Source organism: Phymastichus coffea, unplaced genomic scaffold (genome assembly GCF_024137745.1).
Source record: "Phymastichus coffea isolate CEN01 unplaced genomic scaffold, Cenicafe_Pcof_1.1 PCOF00034, whole genome shotgun sequence".
Taxonomy (NCBI): Eukaryota; Metazoa; Arthropoda; class Insecta; order Hymenoptera; family Eulophidae; genus Phymastichus; species Phymastichus coffea.
The window spans coordinates 2,825,018-2,846,436 of NW_026706845.1; the positions used below are offsets into that span (position 1 = coordinate 2,825,018).

Genomic DNA, 21,419 nt, shown 5'->3' on the forward strand with positions numbered 1-21,419 from the left:
CTTCAAATGAGGTTAAAGGTCAAAGGTTTTTGGTGCATTGGGTGGCCCACTCTGTTCTGAACAAATTTTGTAGAGGTCATTTTTCGATATCTTAAAAATTAAAAAAACGCTTTTATGCAGTTTTTCAAGCATTTGACCTTAAATCGACCTTCTCTAGGTAGATTTTTTATTTTACTTTGAAAGAATATAAAATAGATATCTTCTTTTCAGTGATTTTACTAGCACAGTTACTTTAGTAGAACTGTCCCAAACTTTTGTTTCATACACATATACATACTTTCAAACATTCTAAATACGTTTTTTGACATCTACAGCACTGTTTTAATATTGGTGCACTCTATAGAAGTAATTTTTTTACTTTTTTGTTGAGTTAAGGACTTACATATATTGTCACTTCTTGAATTGAACACTAACCATAATTTTAAATAAACCATAATTTTACATATTACGACATATACCTACTTGATATTTTGAATACTTGGTTGTGTTGTCTATTATTATTGAAATAAAATATTCATTATTGTTCCTTTTTAAGAATTAAATTCGTTAAATAGTATGCTAGTTAAATATAGCTCCATATATCTTAGAATCAAAATTTCAGTAAAATTTTTTTATAAATAGTACTTAGAAGGATTCAATATAAGTTAATTACTGTTAATTGTCTGTTGCAGGTGTTGCGGCTTCAGCGACTTGTTAAAGGTCTACTGCACTATATTGTACTGTAGGTATTCTACATTCTACAGTACAGTGAAGTGGTTGTCACATTTGTTTGCTGCTAAATTATATATTGTAATATATATTGTAATATTAATATTTATTAAAAGCTTGTACTATAAATTGAATAAATAACCAATTCAACCATATATATACCGAAAAGAATTTACCTGTACCGTACCATTATTCAACCTGTACCATACTAAATTTATACCATATCATAGTACGCAATAACTCACCTACATCAATATTTCAACTATACCATTATTGTACTTGCATCGTACTATATTTGTACTACACTAAAATTGAACGATATCATAGTATTTTTATAATACCTGTACCGTACCATTATTCAACCTGTACCATACTAAATTTGTGCCATATCATAGTAATCAATAACTCACCTACATCAATACTTTCGTCGTATATTTACCTACATTAAAAACAATAAAAAAAATAATACTTTCGTCATATACTGTACCGGAATTGTATCTACATCCTTGATACCAATATACACAAGAACATACGATCAACGTTTTTAAACAATTACATTCATCCAACGCGTAAAATAATTCTTGAGACGTATTCAACGAATATTAAAACTTTCGTTTACGATCAATTGAGCATAATAGGTCTCACATAACACTGTTTTTATTAATAATTTTTAATTATTTTACTATAATAACTTGCACTTCATTATGGTTTTTAAATATAAATTGTGCCACACAGATAAGTTAATAATAAAAGATGGGTTAAAAGACACTCATATTGATAAATTTCATTCTATATTAAGACAGTGTTCCTTAATAAAACCACCAATATTTCAGCCAAGATGTACTCTTTCGATACAAAAAATTATGAAAGATCCGTATAAACAATGGATTCAACCTATTCCAAAAGATTCTGTGCATTTACAAATATTACACAGTTGTAACGATAATTGTCGTAAATGTGTTGGTGGCCACTGGGTTTGTTGCTATTATGATACTAAGTTCGTACATATCTTTGATTCACTAAATCAACATTATTTACATCCTTGCATAGAAGTGTTTTTGAAACAATTATTTCCTTACTTTATTAAAAATGAAATATTCGACAATGATAAACTTATTTTTGAAAAAGTCCAAAACCAAACAAATTATAAGGATTGCGGTGTATATGCTATAGCATTTGCCACAACTGTATTTTTAAATAAGAATCCTTCAACTACAAATTATATTCAGGAAAAAATGCGTGATCATCTTTATAGAATATTTGAAAGTGACGAATTACAACATTTTCCTTCAATAACAAACACAAATGAAAGTTTAGATTCTAACATTTTATCTGTAACTAAAAGAAACTTTGGACTATATTCAGAAAATGTTGTGGGTAATTTAAATATTACTTTGAAAACTAACTGGCAAATATCTGGACTTCCTAATTTAGACGGTGTTTCTTGTTATGCAAATTCTTCCATACAAAGTTTATTTAATTTTTTATCAATTAGAAATATTATAGAAACAGGTCATCACAATGTACTGTATGAAGTATTTAACAATTACAAATTAAAATATCAAAATAATAATGTTCATGTAGATATACTCAACTTACGGAAATTTATAAATCAAGATTATGTTCAAAATCGTCAGCAAGATGTACCAGAGTTCATTGGTTTTTTGTGCGATAAATTTCAACAAATAAAATTGGCTGTTCGACATGAATTACAAACAACATTGCTATGTTCTTACTGTGACAATAGAAAAGTTCTGAATCCATATTACAACAATATATGTCCTCTATCCATTTCTTTAGATGAACTTACGTGTGCATTACAGGAATTGATTCACAATAATTTAGAAAGTCCTAAGCCAAGTGATGTACATTGCGATTTTTGTCATGAAAGTAAGAGAAAATGTGATGAAATATTAACTTTGGCAACTACTAATAACATTTTAATAATGCAAAATAATTTATTTTATCATACAGGTACAGAAGTTTTAAAAATTAACAATTTTATTTTAAAAGATGTACTAACAAATGTTGTAATCAATAACAATCTATACAAAATTAGTAGTGTAATTGTTCATCTTGGACAATCTAATAGCAGTGGACATTACATTAATTACATACGACAGAACGACAATTGGTTGCGAATCAGCGATAGTAACGTAACTAATATAACTCATCCAAATGTTATGTGACGGGCGAATAGATCGATGGATTCGATCGCCCTGTTCGCCTCTCTCTCTCTTCCGCGTGCCTTCCCCTGAGCCGCTGCCACACCGGTCTTGGTTGAGTAAAACCGAGTATCGACGCACGATGTGGCTTTGTTGCAGGTCTGATTCCTGATCGGCGGAGATGCCTGGCGTTAGAGGGATAGGCGAGATCGCGGGCAGTAGAGTTTTGACCGGCAATTAATTGCCAGCTAGTCAAGCTTCGCGACCATAACGAGTGTTTGTGCGGTTGAGTACCATATAGCGACCATCAGCAAGAAGGAAGACCGGCTGCATCGAGAATCCTGCCTTTCGAGAACTACATCGCTTACTCAGAGGACGTGGACTTCCGCAGCAGCGCTCCCTCTCAAGGTCAGGTACCCTTTTTGGTTTATCGGTGCGCGCCTCGATTTCTCTCTCTCCGAGCATCATATAGGCCGGACGCGGACGAGTGGTTAGATGCGTGAATTCGCATCGCCCTCGCGGAATTCGCGGGACAAATTGTAAGGTGACGTTCTGTTTCCTGTGCGTTAATTCGCACGGAACGAACTTAGCCCGGACGCGGCCGACGCACACGTCAAAAGCCGAATGTATAGTATTGTTGCAATAAAGAGTAAAATATTCGAATTGATGAGTTTATTCTGTTCGAACCTGCCTCTCTTGTAATTGATTAAATTGCGATTATCTATATTACCGGACGACATAGCCCTCGTTGAATTTTCGCGACGAAGCGAATGCGCCTTCCGAGCCTTTCCCCTTAAATAATTTGTGACGCAACGTTGTTCGGGCTTAAATTATTAACGTACGTGTTACATGGCATCCCTTGTGGGGAAATCGCGAAAATCGGGATTGAGATGATCGCGAGAGAGAGACAGGACGCGAAATTCTAAGATAGAAAAGTAATTTGCGTAGACAAAAGAATTTGAAAAGGTTGGTTGACGCCGAGAGGGGAGGTGATCGAACGATCGGCCGAGCTGCGTTGAGTCGCGGCTCGAGCGGTGTTTGTTTACATTCCTCATCTCGGGTTCACAGAGAGCGCCGATCGAGAGAGAGATACGAGGCCGAAATTGTAGCATAGTTGTGTTGCCGTCGCTATACTCAGGCACGGGCGAGTGAGTCATCGACCTAACGTGTCGAAGGCTACTATTCATCATACCCATGGTATACGGCCAGTAAAAGGACGGATAGACGAGTCCATTTAAGAAGCGGGTGTTGTTAGCGTAGTTAGATACTTAAACGATATGGCCATTGGGTACTAATCTGTTTTGATCAGCGGATTATAAAGGTGCGCCCTTGCCTGGGAACCGCGACGAGTGAGAGAGTAGTTAGTATTTGTGTTTTTATTTTGAGTTTTATATTGAAATTAAGGACGCAGAGCAGTGCGTATAATTCGCACTGCCTGAAAGCTTATTTTATATTATTTATTGAGTAACGGACGAACGAAAGAAAGCGAATGCGTAGAAGTCGCATCCGCCGTTGATGAGAATTGGCCGGACGATAATTTAGGGCAAGTTAGTGTTGGTCGCTAGTGTTTTTTTTGTTTGTTTAATTTCGTTTTATAATTGGACAGTTGCGCGACGCGGTCGTCGGTTGTGCCCACATCGCGAGCGGGATATTAGATCGGGCGTTCGGGCGGTGTGAGAAGCAGGGGGCTTGTCAGGATGCCGCCAAGCGGGACGGCAGGCGCGATTATGCACGAAATATTAAAGGATAGGTCGGTGCGGGCTCTTAAGCGGCGAATCAACGAAACGCCGCCCGCGGAGTTGCTGGGTCTCCTTAAGAGCTATGGCCTTAGCGTGACGGGTAGCTTCGGGGAACTTCAGGAGCGCATGCTGCGCTACATGATCTCGCGTGAACGGCCGGAGCTTAATCCGCCCCTGAGTCCGGGTGACTTTGAGTCGGGCGTTATGCCGGGCCCGCCGGAGGCTATTCTGCGGAAGGAACCGCGTGAGGTCAACATGGACCTGCAGCCTGATAGAGGCGAGGTGAGCCACGGACGTCTGGAGGGCCAGATCGAGCCTGCGTTAATTCGCAGGCGAGAAAGCTTGACATCCTCGGACGAGTGGCCGCCGCCGGTAGCAGCGCAGAGAAGCGGGCCAGAGCATGGGAGCGAAGACGGGCAGGATAACGCCCGAGTTGCATCACATGCTGGGGCGACGGCGCTCGCCGATGCGAGGAGAGAGTTGGCGTCTCACGGAGAGGTGGCGTTCCAGGGTGCCGCGGGAGGGCCGAATGTTTTCGGACAGGCGTGGAACATCGTCGTAAGCCTGCCTGGCTTGGTTATGCGGAGGGAAGTACGTGCAGCATTATCGGAAAGCGCGAATAATTTATATCGCGTAGAAGAGGCCGCGTTAGAGATGCAGGCGGGTAGGCGGGATGCGCCGCGCGCCGAGGACATGACGACGACGCGGACGCCACGTAGACGGGCGCGAGAGAAGCGACGATCTCGCTCTGCGTCGCGCCGGAGGAGGGAAAGTAGCTCGCGAGAGCCGGTTTCGGAAGACGAATTTTTCTCCGAAGTAGAGAGCGACGCCACCGAGGAGAGAGTATTGGGGTCGTTCGACCGGAGAACGAGCACCCCGGCACTGCCGCGCGAGGTTGGAGAGGCCATGAAGAACTGGGAAGATTTAGTTAGGAAACTGTTGAAGGGCGGCGCGCGAGAGAATTACGCTGTGAAAACCGAGGGAACGTCGCCGCGGGCCAGGCCACGGTTTGCCGACCCAGGGGAATTTAGGGAGAAGTATAGGCCGAGGTGCCCATCGGCAAGCGAATGGGAAGATAGTTGGAGCGAGTCCCCGAGTTCGGATGAGGACAGGCCGGACGAGGCGGGGTTGGTCAGTCGCAGACCGAAGCGCCGGAGTACTTGCAGGCGCTCAGGTCTGCGTCAGCCCCGACGTTATAAGCCGGTGGACGCGGTGAAGGCCTTTCGCTCTTGGTCGCTGAAGTTTTCGGGTGACGGGGGAGCGGATGTGGACGGTTTCGTAAGTGATATTAGGAAATGCCAGGATTTTTAAAGGTTGAGAAATGAGGAAGTACTCCGGGCGGTAGGCATAATATTAACAGGGAAGGCGGCGCTCTGGTACCGTAATAATGAAAATACTTGGCGAACCCTCGGGGAGTTTATTACCGATTTAAAGGAGGAATACTTGGCGAACCCTCGGGGAGTTTCTTACCGATTTAAAGGAGGAATTCGGAAGGCATTATAAGCGGGAGGATTTATATCAGGAGTTACGGTTAAGGACGCAGGCAGAGGGAGAGACGCTGGGTGACTACCTAACCGCCTTCCAATGTATCGTTCGCCGTTTTGATAGGCCTCCTTCGGAGAGAAGGCAGGTGGCGATTTGCAAAGAAGGTTTGCATCCCACCTTCGCGAGGTATTTGTACGAGAAGTCGTTTGCTACGCTCAAGGAACTGAAGAGGGTAGGCTGCGAATTTGAGCGTCAGCGGGCAAGGGAGAAGAGGTGGCGGCCACCTCCGGCGGCCGACAGCATGCTGGTTCAGGACGCGGCGTATCGGAGCTCGGCGGGACCAGCGAGAAAGGTGGCAAGGACCGCTGTGTTAGAGGTGGAAAAGGGCGCCGAGGTGACACCGGAGGACGGATCGGGTGCGCGACGTTCTAAGAGGCGGTCAAAAGGAAAGAGTGGCGACGTGTCCAAGAGCGAGGTACTCACGGCTGCCGCGCAGCCCGGCGGGGGCGGGGGGCCGACCTCGGGATCCGGAGCCGGCGGGGAATCAGTGCGAATAATTCCGCAACCTCGGCCGTTCCGGCGGATCCAGGTGCGGCGCGGACACAGACCCCGGTTCCGCCAAGTTTAGATCCCCAGCAGAGGGGCGCGCAGCGAGGCGATGATGGCGCTGGCGTGAGTTCGCGCGCGTTCGGAGGTAATTGTTTTACGTGTGGAGGCAAGGGACATAGGAGCTCGCAGTGTCCGAATCGCTTTAATCGCGAGGGAGGTAGGCCGCCCCCCACCTGTTATCGGTGTAGGCAGGCCGGACACTTTGCTAATGCGTGTCCGGGGGCCGTGGTTAGTTGCCAGGTTTGCGGGACCGCAGAGGCGGTCTTCCAGAACTGCCCCACGTGTGCGGCTGGTCTGGCGCAACAGGGAAACTCGCAGGCGGGGGCCGAAACTCGCTCGTCGACCCCTGCTTGAGTCTGCTCGGGCGAGCGCGGTTGGCGCTTGAGTTGCACCGGAACAGGATGGCTCGCGCAACGAGAACCGGTAACGGGAAAATCAATGGGAGTGAGAAGGTCGGGCCCGGGGAGGCTGCGTTGTTGTTCACGGCCGAGGCGCCTGACCAGAATAAGAATGGCGCGATTGAGGGAACGGCGCGCGGAGTTGGAGGCGCATATCCGGAAATGGCTAAGAGTAGGTCAGAGGAATTTTGGGAAAGTCTGTCGCGCCGTTATGAGCGGTTGAACGTGTCGGATCTCGAGGATGTCCAGTTCGGGAAAGCGATAGGAAGCGAAAGAAAGGAAGATTGCACTGTCGGGAAAGGGAAGTTCGGAGTAGTGAAAGAGCGATCCGATCGAGCGCAGGATGAGCGCGTGGCTGAAGAGTCACCACGACGCTCCCAGCTGCTCTCGGATGCGCCAAAAATGAGTGAGCTATCCGATCGAGCGCGGGATGAGCGCGTGGCTGAAGAATCACCACGACGCTCCCCGCTGCTCTCGGATGCGCCAAAAACGAGTGAGCGATCCGATCGAGCGCAGGTTGAGCCCGTGGCTGAGGAGTCACCACGACGCTCCCCGCTGCTCTCGGATGCGCTAAAGATGAGTGAGCGATCCGAGCGAGCGCGGGTTGAGCGCGTGGCCGACGAGTCGCCGTGACGCTCCCTGGGGCCCTCGGGTGCGCCTCAGGTAGGAGAGGGGTCCGATGGAGCGCGAGGGGGGCGCGGAGAAATGGAACCACCGCGAGCCTCGCCAAGGATCTCGGACACCGGTGAGCGGTACAGTGGAGTGATGCGACAGGGATCGGTGGGCGGGGATCCGGCGAGCCATGCGAGGATGGCGGAGACGCCTTCCGTGGTAGCGGAGGGAAAAGCCGAGCCCGGCTCGGATGATCGGTTGGAGAGCCCGCGTGAGGATGATGACGTGGCCGAGGTGGCCGTAGTAGAGAATAGATTTTTTCTAGCTATCAAGATAAATGGGAAAAATTATCTCGCGTTGTTGGATTCAGGTGCGCAGGTTACGGTGGTGGGCCCAGGATTGGCAAATAGGTTTAGGTCACGGTTGAGGCCGCCAACGATATTTGTAAGAGGAGTGTCGGGTGAGGAACCGGACCCGTTGGGCGATCTGAAATTGTACCTCGAGATAGGGGGAAAGAGCGGGACGCTGATCGCGTGCGCCGTGGCGCAGTGCGCGCACGACCTAATCTTAGGCGCGGATTTTTGAAACGCGTGGATGCAGGATATCAGCATCGAGAGACGGGAATGGCGACCGAGGGGGTCGCGAGAATGGATTCCTTTCGCGAATAATGAGGACGGGACGGCGCACGTATTCGCTGAGTGTGCGGGACTCGTGAGTTACGTGAGCGCGCAACGTGAGCGGGTGTTGGCGTTGGTGCACCGCATCGTACCGGAACCCGGAATTGCTCCGGCTGTGACGAATTTGATTAAACACGTAATAGATGTGGGGGATGCGAGACCGATCAAAACGCCTATACGCCGGATGTCGCCGCCGATCTTAAAGTTTACCCAGGAGGAGACGACAAGAATGTGGCATGCAGGGGTAATCCGGCCGTCAGATAGTCAGTGGAGTAGCGCACCGGTCGTGGTGAAAAAGGCAGACGGGACGTATTGATTTTGTCTGGACTTCCGTCCGGTGAATAAAATGACAAAGATCGATGCGTACCCGATGCCCAGTCTCGACTCGATTCTGGATCGATTGCGTGGCGCCGTATTTTTGTCGAAGGTTGATCTTAGGTTGGCGTTTTGGCAGATCCCTTTGGACGAAAACAGTAAACAATTCACGGCATTTGCGGTTCCCGGGTTGGGGCTGTGGGAGTTCGAAAGAATGCCCTTCGGCCTGGTAAACGCGCCCGCGACGTTTATGCGCTTCATGGACGCTCTATTCGGACCGGAGTTCGCGTATAACGTTTTCTGGTATATGGATGACTTATTGGTGGTGAGCGCGAATTTCGAGGACCACATGCCGTGGTTAGAAAGAGTACTGCGGCGTTTAGTTGAGGTAGGGTTGGAGATCAACCTCGAAAAGTCGGACTTCTTTTGTACGCAGGTGACCTATCTTGGCTATAGGTTGGACGGCGAGGGCCTGCGCCCGGACCCGGATCGGATTCAGCCGATTATGGACTACCCGGCGCCTCGTTCGATAGAACAGCTTCGCAGATTCCTGGGTATGGTGGGTTGGTACGCGCGATTTATCGAAAATGAGAGCGATATAAAGGTACCGCTCACGAAGTTATTGAGGAAAGATTAGTCGTGGGTTTGGGGCGAGGAGCAACAGGAAGCCTTTGAGCGACTGAAAAGAGCGCTCACTGAGGCTCCTGTGCTGGACAGACCGGACTTTGAGCGGACGTTTTATCTGCATTGCGATGGTTCGTCATACGCGGTGGGAGCGTGTTTAGTGCAGATTTTTAAGGATGGGGAACACCCGATTTGCTATGCGAGTCGTATGTTAAACGCGCATGAGAAACGATATACGGTGAGTGAGATTGAATTTTTGGCGGATCGATTCGCAGTTCAGAAGTTTAGGCCGTATATCGAGGGATTTCACTTCGTAGTAGTGACGGATCATAGCGCGTTGACGAGGCTTTTAAGCAAGCGAGATTTGACCGGCCGACTCGAGCGTTGGGTGCTGGATTTTCAACAGCTCGATTGCGAGATAGTGCATAGGAAGGGTGCCTTGCATCATGTCCCGGATGCACTCTCGCGCGAGTTTGAGGACGAAGCAGAGGTCGGCGAATTTACGGCAATCAAGGACTCTTGGTACCAGCGAAGATGCCAAGAAGTCCAGAAGCGGCCGGAGAAATATTAAAAATTGGAAGGTAGAGGACGGCCTGTTGTATCGCTACATGACCGACTATCTGCTTGATCCAGTTACGAATCGTGAGGAGTGCTGGCGAATGGTGGTTCCGCCCGAGTATCGGGAAAGGGTTTTGCGGGACGCCCATTGTGCGCCTTCGGCCGGACATTTTGGACAAGACAAGACGTGCGATCGGGTAATAAGGGAATATTATTGGCCAGGGGTGCGATATGACGTACGGACGTTCGTAAATCAGTGTCAGGTTTGCCAAAAATATAAAGTCGAGCAGAAAGTACCGAAAGGGTTGATGGGAAGACGGATGATTGAGCGCCCGTGGGTGGTGGTTGCGACGGACGTGATAGAGTTGCCGGGAAGTAAAAATCGATTTCGGTACATGGTAGTATTCCAGGATCTCTTTACTAAATGGGTCGAGCTCAAACCGTTGAGCTCCGCGGACGGAAAGTCGCTCTCGCACGCGTTTGAGGAAATGATCCTGTTCCGATGGGAAACGCCCGAGTATTTGGTTAGTGATAACGCGAAAGCTTATCAGAGCAAGGCGTTTCAGGATACGCTCCGAGAATACGGCGTTGAGCATGTGTTCTGTCCCCCGTACCATCAGCAGAGTGACCCAGTAGAGAGAGTTAACCGGACGCTGAAGACGATGATAGCTATGTTCGTGGACAACGATCACCGGACTTGGGACCGCTACCTGCACGAATTCAGGCACGCGATTAACACCGCGACTCAGACTTCTACGAGGGTTACGCCGGCGTTCCTGAACTTCGGTCGGAATCCTCGGCCGGTGAAAAGTTTAAGGAGGGAAATAGAGCGGCGTTCTCCCGTGATCAGGATCAAACCCGAAATTTGGCAGGACCGATTAGAAAGACTCAATGCTTTGCGAGACTTGGTGGGACGTCATATCGAGAAAGCGCAGGAGAGACAGAAGAGAGAGTATGACAAGAGGCGAAGGGACGTAGTATTTAGCGTAGGCGATTTAGTTTGGCGTAGGAACTACTCGTTGTCGTGTGCTGCGACGGGCAGGAACGCGAAACTGGACCCCGAATACACCGGACCGTATAAAATAGTGAAGAAAGTCTCGAACGTAATATACGAGTTGGAGACTGACAATAACTATCGGATCCCGATGGTCCACGTGAAGGACTTGAAGCGTTACGTTCCGCCGCGCGGTGTGGGCAACGAACGGCGACCGACCGCCGTCGGGTAACGAAGTAGACGGGTTAGATCGTATTTTCGTTTTTCTTCTTTTAATTGTTTTTTTTTATTACTGATTTTGACCGAAGAAAGACCAAATAACTAATACGCCTTAAATTTACAGATGGAGGATGAAATTACGACGTTGGCCGCTCTGACAGCCGAAATAGGCGTCAGGAGCGAGCCTTCCCCAGGACGAGACCGGACGGCGGACCCAGAACCCGAGAAAACGGAGGCAAGCGTGGCCGAGCCCTCGTCATCTTTGGCTCGGCCCGAGCAGTCGCTTGCCGGCTCCACGGAGGGTGATGGAGAAGAAGTACTCCCGGATCCGTGCGGCTTGGAATGCACGACCGGGGAAGCGGCTCCCGGGACTCTAGAAACCCGAGGTACGCGAGTGCTGAGGCGAGCCGTGGCCATGGTCGCTGAGCTTTCGGCCTATCGCGTCCTGAGCGTCGGCCCGGGGTTTCCTGAAGAGAAACCGGGCGCCGAGGGAGGAGAGGCGGCTGGCCTGATCGTGGACAGCAACGCAGCAGAAATGGAGCTGGAGGCGCTCCTGCTAAGGAGTCCTCCGGCGCAGCCGCAGGAGCTAGGGGCCGAGACGCCTGTGCGTGAATTCGCACGTCCGTCGAACCCCGGGGGCTCTGCGGACCTGCCCGGCCTACCATCAGCAGCAGCAACGGACCGGCCCCAGGAGTTGGGCTTTACCAACGGGCGGCTGCAGTTAGAGGGGGAGCCGGTTACGGGAATTGCGGCAGGCTCGGCAGCGGCAACGGCGGTGGTGCGGCCGGAGAGGCACATCCACGAGCCTATGGAGTGGGTGCCTATGCACCAGCAGCAGCTGGACCCGAGATTTAGTTTCCGCCGGCAGGGACCGCCGTCGAGCATCCCGCCTGCCGGGTATCTGGAAGGCGAGAGGAGGAGGACCGCGGAGGAGCAGCGGGGCGGCGGCAAGAAGAAAAAGAAGAAGAACAAGGGCCCGGATTTCTCGGCGAGCAATTGGGTCTCGCCTCTGACCGAGGCCAGCGCGGAGGAACCGGAGCAGCTGTTAACCAGGAGCCTGAAGGCTCGAGTCGGCCACCGCCGCACCGAGGACGCTGGACCGGGAAATGAGTGCGGAAATTCGCACCGTTTCCATGGCGAGGCGTCCGCGGAGGCGATAGCATTGGGGAGGCGTCCACGGAGGCTAGAAATAGGACGAGCCCGTGGGCTGCACTGCCCCCGTCGCTCCAGGGAGGCGCGTGTTTCGCCTCCGCGTTCCGTTGAGGCGCCGATGGCGGGTGGCCGTGGTGACCGTGATGAAGGGGTCTCCGCGAAGCCTGCCCTGAAACCTCGCGAATCGGCCGGTCGGGTGTCAGTGGCCGAGCCGCCACGTCTGCTGTTCCGGGCTGGGCGGTGGATCCGGGAGACGGACGGGGCCCAGCCAGTTTTGGGTTTCTTTTCCCATCACCGCCAACTGATGTGGGAGATTCCTGAAGGGAGGTCGTCTCCGCCGGGGACTCCGCGCTTGCCTGCTGCTGTCCGACCCGAGCCGCGGCGAGGCGAGGAGGACGGGCCGATTGCGTCGAGTGAGGGCTCGCGACCTCCGTTGCGGGACGCCTTTCCCGTCGGGACTCCAGCTGTAGGAGCCGGGGAAGAGGATGTCGTGATGGGCCGATTGACGGGCACCTTTCTGGCCGGCCTGAACTCGGTGCCGTTCGACCGGAAGTTGGACGTGCGGCCGTTTACCTGCTGCAATTGCCGGACTGGGGAGCATCGCCGCTCGAGATGCCCGGAGCCGCCGAATCCGCGAGAATGCTGCAGGAATTGTGAGCGCCTGGACGCGACGGTTGCCCATTGCGTGCGATGCGCGGCCGCTTACGCGAAGTATTTGCGGACTCACGCGGGGGCCGACGCTGTAGCCAGGGCGTCTGGGGAGCAACAGCCCAAGGAGGCGGATGGACCTCAACCGCCGAGGGAAAAGAGTGGAGGGGCTCGTGGCGAGGAGGCCGGAGAAGAGACGGCAACCGAGCCGCGTAAGAAGAAGCAGCGGCGTGGTGGCCGTCTCCTAAGAGAAAGAATTGAAAGGAAACGAGCTCTCGAAGCTGAGTGGGCCGGTCCGGACGATGCAGTCTTGAGGCTGCGAGAGGACGCGCGGCTAGAACACCAGGCTGCGAGTTCTCTTCAGCGAGACGCCGAGGTTGCCCTGCGACGCACTCCGCCGGGATCCAGCGACGATTCGGAGAGGGCTGATCCTGCCCCTGGTCCCTCTGAGGAGCCTCTTCAGCCCCGAGCGGAGGTGGTAGGGTCGACGCTTGAGGAGCCGTGGATGGACGAACAGGCCGAGGAACTAGGTAGATTGGCTGGGGCGGTTAATCCTAGCCACCCCACCACGGCCGAATACATCAGGATGGTGCGGCTGCGACGCTTTGCGTTGCAAGCCAGCACACCTGATGCCCAGAGTACCGATTAAGGTAAATGGGTGAGTAGTGGTGAAGGTTATATTTAATTGGAGTGAATGTTGAGTATGATTGTTGGCGTGTGCGAGTGTTGCCCTTGTATTATTTCCATTTATATCCCTCTGAGTTTCCGAGGCCGATGGCGGCGGTGCTAGGGAGGTCGAGGTGGTTGTCCACCGATGATCGGGGGTATCGTTGGACTTGGGAGGGGGTGTGACGGGCGAATCGATCGATGGATTCGATCGCCCTGTTCGCCTCTCTCTCTCTCTTCCGCGTGCCTTCCCCTGAGCCGCTGCCACACCGGTCTTGGTTGAGTAAAACCGAGTATCGACGCACGATGTGGCTTTGTTGCAGGTCTGATTCCTGATCGGCGGAGATGCCTAGCGTTAGAGGGATAGGCGAGATCGCGGGCAGTAGAGTTTTGACCGGCAATTAATTGCCAGCTAGTCAAGCTTCGCGACCATAACGAGTGTTTGTGCGGTTGAGTACCATATAGCGACCATCAGCAAGAAGGAAGACCTGCTGCATCGAGAATCCTGCCTTTCGAGAATTACATCGCTTACTCAGAGAACGTGGACTTCCGCAGCAGCGCTCCCTCTCAAGGTCAGGTACCCTTTTTGGTTTATCGGTGTGCGCCTCGATTTCTCTCTCTCCGAGCATCATATAGGCCGGACGCAGACGAGTGGTTAGATGCTTGAATTCGCATCGCCCTCGCAGAATTCGCGGGACAAATTGTAAGGTGACGTTCTGTTTCCTGTGCGTTAATTCGCACGGAACGAACTTAGCCCGGACGCGGCCGACGCACACGTCAAAAGCCGAATGTATAGTATTGTTGCAATAAAGAGTAAAATATTCGAATTGATGAGTTTATTCTGTTCGAACCTGTCTCTCTTGTAATTGATTAAATTGCGATTATCTATATTACCGGACGACATAGCCCTCGTTAAATTTTCGCGACGAAGCGAATGCGCCTTCCGAGCCTTTCCCCTTAAATAATTTGTGACGCAACGTTGTTCGGGCTTAAATTATTAACGTACGTGTTACAGTTATTTCAGATGCTTACGTTATTTTCTTGCAAAAAGTTGAACACAATGAATCAATGCTACTAGAACCATCAATTCAAGGTATTTCATATTCAGATTCAAACAATACAGTAATTAATTCCAATTTTAATAATACGTCTACTAGTTGTCGGAAAAGAAAATCGATGTTAGATTTTAGGTTGCCTGAGGCAAAACGTAAACCATTAGTTATAACTGAAAATACGCTTCGAATTGTTGATCACAACAAGTCACAAATAGATTCTTTTACAATTCCACAAATTATTGCTCCAAGTACTCAAATTAAAAGCGAATTAAACGATGTTGAAGAGTTTCATAATCCTTGCAAGTATAATATTAAGGAATCAAATAACATGTTAGAAAATTCAATTCCAGACGGGAAAATTCTTAGTTATAGGCCATGTACTGAATCTAGTGAGAATATAAATTTTTCTAGTAACAAAGTTATCAAGAAGTCAATTACAACGAAAAGAAAAAACTATGACAAAGAGTATTATCAAAAAAATAAAGATATTATAAGTAGAAAACGTCAATTACGTTACATGAATAATCATCCCCAGACAAATATGAAAAAAGAAATCATTCAGAAAGAAGATAAGAATAGAACGTATTATGAGAAAAATAAAAATAAAATATTAGCAAATAAAAAGGAGTATTATGAAAAACGCAAAGAAAAAATACTGGATCATAGAAAAAGCTATTACAAACTCCATCGGGAAGATAAATTAATTAAGTGCAAGCGGCAACGTGCTTTAAACATAAAAAGAAAATATTTTATCATCAATGTGAAGCACACTACAAGAAAATTATTTCAGGAGAAACAAACTTGGGTTGCAAAAATTATACCGCTTTTAAATGTTCCTTCTACTTCAGAAGCTAAAATTAAAGCTGAACATTTAATTACTCGAGTTATTTCAGTTAGGGATAAATTTATATCAGAAAATAAGTCTATATTAAAAAAATTAAGAGATAAAGCAACAGTCGATTTAAGTCGTTTAGGAGATATTAATATTACCAATGTAAATATTAATAATGCTATTGCAGCCTTGTGTGGAACTTCAATGCATTCCTCTTATTCAGAGCCATACTTTTTCGAAGAAATTTATGACTATGGGAACGGATTACTTGTTACGGATTCGAGTAAAATGAATGTCATAGTGTTGAATGAGAATGGACAATCCACTAATGTCTTACCTTTACTTGAAGGCATAAAAAATCAAAATACTTGGTTATGCAGTCAATATTGTAAAATGCCTGATATTCACACTGTGAACGAGATTAGAAATCTTTTTGAAAATTTGATTAATTTGGTTTATGCAGATGCTTATGATTTTTTAAAAAATCTTGATAAATGTAGTGTCGAATCACAAAATCCTGAAAAACTTGGTCATCCTATTGTTTGTCATATTGGAATTTTCTTGTGCAATTCGACATTTTTGAAACTACGAAATATGGCTAGTCATTTTCCTTTTTTACGAGCAATTAAAGATATGATATATGCTTTACTTAAATGTTACAGAAATATCCAAGATGTTAATGAAGCTTTGAATAATTGTGATTTGGATACATTGAATAATATTGCATCTAAAGCTGCGTCGTTTTCGGTATTTCAATGCAAAAGTACGGATGAAATATCATTAGATGAAACTGAAATATTAAAGAAGCTTCATGAAGGCGTAAAAATTTATTATAACAGTTTGAACGATCTTCCATTAAATATTTGTGTTTCTTGCGAACGATTATGTCGCAATAAAAGTGTACTAGATGTTAAAAAATATGAACCAAATGTTACATGTGAATTATTAGGAATTAAAAATGATGTTTGGGCAAATTTAGTGCAATACTATGAAAATAATAATTTGATAGAAGTATTTGAAAATGGTAAGATTTGCAAAACTTGTTTGGAAAAACTTAAAAAAAATGCTATACCCCCTACGTGTCTTTTAAATAATCTTTACTTTAAACCTATTCCTGACGAATTGAAATGTTTGAACATGTATGAAAAGATTTTAATTCAGCGTGCAAAAGCATTTCAAGTTATCCAGAAAAAAAGCACTGTTATGAAAAAAAATCTACCTCATTACGCTCGCCATGATGAACTTGTGGGGAAAGTATTTCATTTGCCTCTACCTTTAGATGAAACGTTACGAAAATTGTGTAAAGAAACCGATCCATTGAACACTGCTCATGAGTTATATATATTGGTTCGAAGTATTCCTACTAAAGGTAAGATTATTTGGGAAGAATATGTAAATGTAAAAAGACTATGGGATGCTTTGAAATGGCTCAAAGAAAACAATACTCTTTATTCAAAAATTAATCTTCCTACTAATCCAGAAGATTTACTGAATGAACTCAAAGATACAGATTTAGAATATGTTGAAGAAGATTCTGCTAACAAAGTCGATCAAGAGAGTAAGGAAGCTGCAGGTATTACTAAAATGCCTGAGCCAGAAGCTTTATTGACAGCAAAATCGCAGTCGGACCCATTTTACGATGAATATACAATAAATGCTTTGCATGTTAAAAAACCGAATGACTCAGATACAAAATTATATCAAATGAAAAAAGTTTATGAAAATCCTTTAGCTTACAATGAGAAAGACTTAGATTTGAAATGTTTTCCAGACATTTATCCCTATGGTGAATGTGGCCAACGTGTTCCGAGAGATATCAGATTAAGAGATTCTGATTTTATTAAACATATATTAACATCTAAACATTCACAATTTAGAGAAAGCAAACAATTAATTTTTTATTATCTACATGATAGCAATATGAGAAATCTCAATGCAGGAATTTATCACATGTTACATGTTTTGGATACACGTTACAAATACACTGCGGGAAATTTCAAGAAACAATTGGATGAAAATGTTTTAGAATCCAATCTTTATTCTATATTTTCTCGCTTGAGAGGAACTGAAGCATACTGGCGAAGACCAAGAAGAGAACTGAATTGTATGACGCAGGAATACGGTCCAGTTACATTTTTTGTAACGTTAAGTCCGGCAGAATGGAACTGGCCTGATTTAGGTGAATTCATACGAAATTATCAGTCATTGGATAATGATTCTAGATCCAATAGTCAACTCATCGTAGACTATCCTATACCAGCTGCAATTTATATCGGACAAAAATTTAAAGCTATGATGGCTTATTTACTTTCTGACGCAAAACCTATAGGAAAAATTGAGCACTACTATTATGTTCGTGAGTATCAAGGTCGAGGATTACCTCATTTTCATTGTATTTTCTGGATAAAAGATGCTCCAGTAGTTGGCATATCTTCGAATGAAGATGTGAAGAAATTTATAATGCAACACATTACATGTCGTATACCCAATAAATATACTATACATCTCCAGATATGTATCGTAGAGTTATGGAATATCAACAACATAAACATAATGACTACTGTATGCGTAAAACTAAAACACGAAGTGGTTTCATGAGCACTTGCCGTTTCGAATTTCCGCGAAAGATAACGAAAGAGTTTATTTTACGTGCTGTTATCATGGCTATAACAAATCGTAGAAAGTTAAAGAATAATAGTAGGCTTTATGATCTGCCTCGAGATTTCAATGAACGATTTACAAATGATTATATGCCTGCTATATTTGTTTTATGGGAAGGAAACACTGATGCTCAATTTATTGGTGAATCAACACATTTCTTTTAACATATTACATTACATGTTATGGGACAAAAGGTGAAAAAAGTAATATTGATCTTACTGATATAGCATTGAATAGATCTCTTGGTAGTAGACTTTGGACCGTAGGTCTACGCGGACTTACTCACAGAGAATGTGGAGCTATCGAAGCTGCTGATACTTTATTAGGTCATCCACTTCATGAAACTGATCCAAATACTACTTTTCTATAGGTTGATTTTGGCTTTGAGAAAAAGAGAAAATTAAAACGGAAAGATGAGTTGGAGCTATTGCCTGAAGATTCAACTGACATTTTTTGTGATAATTTAGTAGGAACATACTATCCAAAGCGCCCTAAAGAGTTAGAAACTATATGTTTATACGATTTTGCTAGATTTTTTGATATATGGAAAAAAAAGCCAATTCGCAAAGCTGAATATTATAAAATGGATGAAAATTTATATTGTAGAAAAAGAAAACAAGCACGTTTAATTCTTCATATGAAATACAATCCTCAAACACAACCTGAACCCTACTATTTTTCTATACTAATATTATTTAAACCATGGAGAAAAACTGAGGAACTAAAAGGAAAACAAGACACATATCATAATGCTTTTATTGAAATAAAGGATGAATTATCTGCAGCACTTAAATATCATGATAAAATACAGATGATTCAAAGTGCCATGGATGAAGCTAATAAATTAATTGAGCAACAAGAATTAGCAAAGACGTTGACTCAAACATCAGAACATCTGGAAAACGCTGATCCTCTTGATGCATTACAAGTTATAAAAGATGTTCAAGATTTAATTGAAAAGGTCTGTGAAAAAAAAGACGATATTGACATAGATCAATCTATCAAAAATTTCAATACTGATCAATTGAGAATATTTAATACAATTACATCTGCAATATCATCTGGAAATAAAGTAATAAGAATGTTTGTTAGCGGATTTGGAGGTACTGGTAAAAGTTACCTAATTTGAGAACTTGGTTTTATGGAACAAACTTAAGAGAAACAAAAACACCGCTGTTGCTGCTCCAACTGATATTGCAGCATTTAATATCCAGGGACTGACAATCCACAGATTATTACAATTACCTGTAGAGCAAGGAGGCACAGCAAAATATAAACCTTTATCCGATAATGCGTTGAAAAGATTACAACAAAGTTTAAAGGATGTTGACTTTATTATCATTGATGAAATTTCGATGATATCAAATATAACCCTTATGTATATTCACTTACGTCTGGCAGAGATTTTTTGTACATCGGACAAAGAAGACGGTTGGTTTGGTAAAATAAATATTGTCGTATTTGGTGATTTATTGCAACTACCACCTGTGCGAGAAGATTTTGCTTTCATTGCACTAACAAGATCGCAAATTGAAAAATATATTAAAGGCATGTTGTCATTTAATTTATGGACTTTGTTCGAATATGAGGAATTGACTATAAATATGAGACAGAAAAATGATAAAGTTTACTCAGAAATTTTAGGTAAATTGAGATTGGGTTATTTAGCCAACTCCGATATAGAAACATTACAAAAAAGAAAGATTCCTTTTTCTAGTCATACTCCTTCAATTTCTCTTCATGAATTATACGAATATTTTAATAATTTGCCAAATAATACAGTGTGCTTGATGCCAACTAAAGATATTTGTGCAATACTTAATAATACCATGTTGGATAAGTTAGAGGCAGAAGAGATAAAGTTAATTGCTAATGATTGTTACAAATGCCCCAAAAGATTAGAAAAAAGGGTTTTGAAAATTTTAAATCAAGACGATGACAACGCATGTGGTATTTCTCGAGTGATCACAATAAAAATAGGTTGCAAAATTATGATACGAAGGAATATCGATGTGTCTATTGGATTAGTTAATGGAACTATAGCAACAGTTATTACAGTGAGCAAAGGAAAAACAGGTATAGATAGCGTTACCATTAAACTTCAATCGAATCAAGAGTATTCTATCAAACGATTAGAATATCAATTTCAAATAATGGATCAAGTATTCATTACTAGAGAACAATTTCCTTTTTGTCTCAGTTATGCTATCACTATTCATAAAAGTCAAGGTTTAAGTTTAGAAAATGCTGTTGTAGAAGCAGGAAATAGCATTTTTAGTTGTGGTCAAACATATGTAGCTTTATCCAGGATTACTAAATTAGAAGGTTTACATTTAATTAATTTCGATCCTTCTAGTATCAAAGCTAACGAGTCAGCTATAAGAGAATATAATAGATTGAGAAAAGAACATCGCCCAGATCTTGATACTTATAATATACCAGACACGGATCCATATAAAAATAACAAGATATTTGACAGTGTATGGTCTGTTTCGCGTCATGCACTGCAGGTTCAAGCCGATAATCGTAATAATATTCTTGAACGTCCATTGACTGACTTTAGAAGATAAAAATAGCTTATCGTATGCAAAATCATGTATACAATGTCTTTTTCACTGTCAACTTATCAGAAAATGTTTGCTTGAATGTAAGCAGCAAGACATCCTTTTACAAATATTTAACAAATATATATCAAAAACATCAGTTGATTTGGTTCCACTGGCAAATTATCTGAACACTGAATATTTACTACTTATTCAAAAAGATGCTGCAGATTATTTATTAGATATTTGCACAAAATTTGAAATAATACGCAAACTTACTGAGCATGAACTAACAATTGGAATTAGATGCCCGGGATGTGATTTTAGACCTGATCCTATTATAAAATCAAATTATATTTTAACCTTGTATTTAAACTCCCAAATTAATGGCGCTTATATATTGCAACAAATTATTGATGAGAATATTAACGTATGGCGTGATGTTCGAGAACATTGTGACAATAAATGTCAATATGAAAAACAACATAAAGTATCTCTTTCTATTGAACCCGAAAGAATTTTGATAATCAGACTACCATTATTTTCAAACAAAACGAAATTAGCTGGATTTAAGATTAATGAAGTGCCAAAGACTAAACTTTCTATCGGTGATAAATGTTTCAGAGTAATAAGTGCAATTTTCCATAGTGGGAAAGACTTGGAATATGGATATTACTTCAATGTCTTACGCGAAGAGACAAACTGGTTTCATGTATCTGATTTTTCATGCGTTAAAAAGCCATGGCCTAAAGGATCGAA

The 21,419-nt window shown here is 44.4% G+C and overlaps 2 protein-coding genes across 5 annotated transcripts in view; both read left to right on the forward strand.

Moving 5' to 3' along the window:
* The window catches only part of LOC131663385 (probable Na(+)/H(+) antiporter nhx-9), a 1,718,187-nt gene extending 1,717,334 nt beyond the window's left edge, over positions 1-853 (forward strand). For all 4 annotated transcript variants that reach the window (XR_009301845.1, XR_009301846.1, XR_009301847.1 and 1 more), the window contains one exon: positions 672-853. Coding sequence is in view for 1 of the 4 variants with exons in the window: in XM_058933773.1 (XP_058789756.1) it covers positions 672-697 (26 nt within the window). In the remaining 3 variants the exon portion in view is untranslated. The remainder of the gene's footprint in view (positions 1-671) is intronic.
* An 18,075-nt stretch (positions 854-18,928) lies between these two features.
* On the forward strand, positions 18,929-20,687 carry LOC131663391 (ATP-dependent DNA helicase pif1-like). The gene is made up of 2 exons (XM_058933781.1): positions 18,929-19,226; positions 19,318-20,687. Exons 1-2 carry the CDS (start codon positions 18,929-18,931, stop codon positions 20,685-20,687), a joined length of 1,668 nt encoding a protein of 555 aa, XP_058789764.1.
* Positions 20,688-21,419: the final 732 nt, after the last annotated feature.